General features: G+C 70.4%; 1 protein-coding gene across 1 annotated transcript; it reads left to right on the forward strand.

Moving 5' to 3' along the window:
- Positions 1–549: 549 nt before the first annotated feature.
- Positions 550–945, forward strand: SYCN (syncollin). The gene has a single exon (XM_026052304.1). The coding sequence runs from the start codon at positions 550–552 to the stop codon at positions 943–945; it is 396 nt and encodes a 131-aa protein (XP_025908089.1).
- The last annotated feature ends 71 nt before the right edge of the window (positions 946–1,016 follow it).

Here is a 1,016-nt window from a genome sequence, read left to right on the forward strand (position 1 = left end):
GGGGGCGTGGTCTCCCCAGGGCTGGGAAGGGCCCAGCTGGGTCCTGGCAACTCAGCACAAGGGTGGGAGGACCCGGACACCTGGGTCCTTTCCCAGGGGAAGGGACTCGGAGGCCAGGGGTGGGGGGAAGGGCCCGGACACCTGGGCCCTTTCCCGGGACGAGGAGCGAGTTGAAGGTCACAGTGAAACGGGGAGGTTGAGGGGGGCACCAGGACACCTGGGCCCTTCCCAGGTAGAAGGTGTCTAGAGCTGCCTGGGGGGAGGGGGTCCCTTCCTGGCGTCTGGGGGGAAGGTTGCAGAGCCTGGGGCACCCGGACACCGGGGCCCTTTCTTGAGGAGGGAGGGAGGAGCTGCAGGCCCCATGGCGGCCCCCCAAGTCTGGACGCTCTCCTTGGAGGAGGAGGAGACACCCAAGCACCTGCTTGGGGGGTGGGGGCGACCTCAGAGCCCTGCCCCCCCCCCAGCGGGGTCTGCCAGCCGCCGGCCTTCCCATGGCCTTGGGGCCGGCTATATCCGTGGGGCGGGCGAGCGGGGCCGGGCCGGGCGACGATGGCGACGCTGGTGCTGGCGCTGCTGGCGGCGGCGGTGGCGGTGGCCGGGGCGCAGTGCCCGGCGCCGGGAGACCTGCGCACCGTCAACGGCTCCCGCATCTGCGCCTACCTCTACTCCGACAACAGCGCCTACTACAAGGAGTGCTGCGCCGGCAACGTGCTCRTGGTGAGCCCCGGCACCGACGTGCCCTACATGCCTAGCGGCTGGGCCGCCAAGGTCTCCTCGCTGGTGGTGGGCACCCGCTGCGAGCTCACCGTGTGGGACAGGAGCAGCAAGAAGGGCCACAGCCGTCGCTTCAGCGCCGGCGCCGTGCCCCGGCTGCAGGAGGTGCGGCGTGGCCTGCTCAACAACTGGAACAACGCCATCAGGGGCTATTACTGCAAGTGCAGCTGAGGCGGGGGGACGTGGGGGCAGCACGGGGCGGTGGGGGTCAATGGGAGCCAATGGGAGTCAACACAGGTCAA

The sequence above is a fragment of the Nothoprocta perdicaria genome, unplaced genomic scaffold, assembly GCF_003342845.1.
Source record: "Nothoprocta perdicaria isolate Ctin4 unplaced genomic scaffold, notPer1 scaffold_862, whole genome shotgun sequence".
In the NCBI taxonomy this organism is placed as follows: Eukaryota; Metazoa; Chordata; class Aves; order Tinamiformes; family Tinamidae; genus Nothoprocta; species Nothoprocta perdicaria.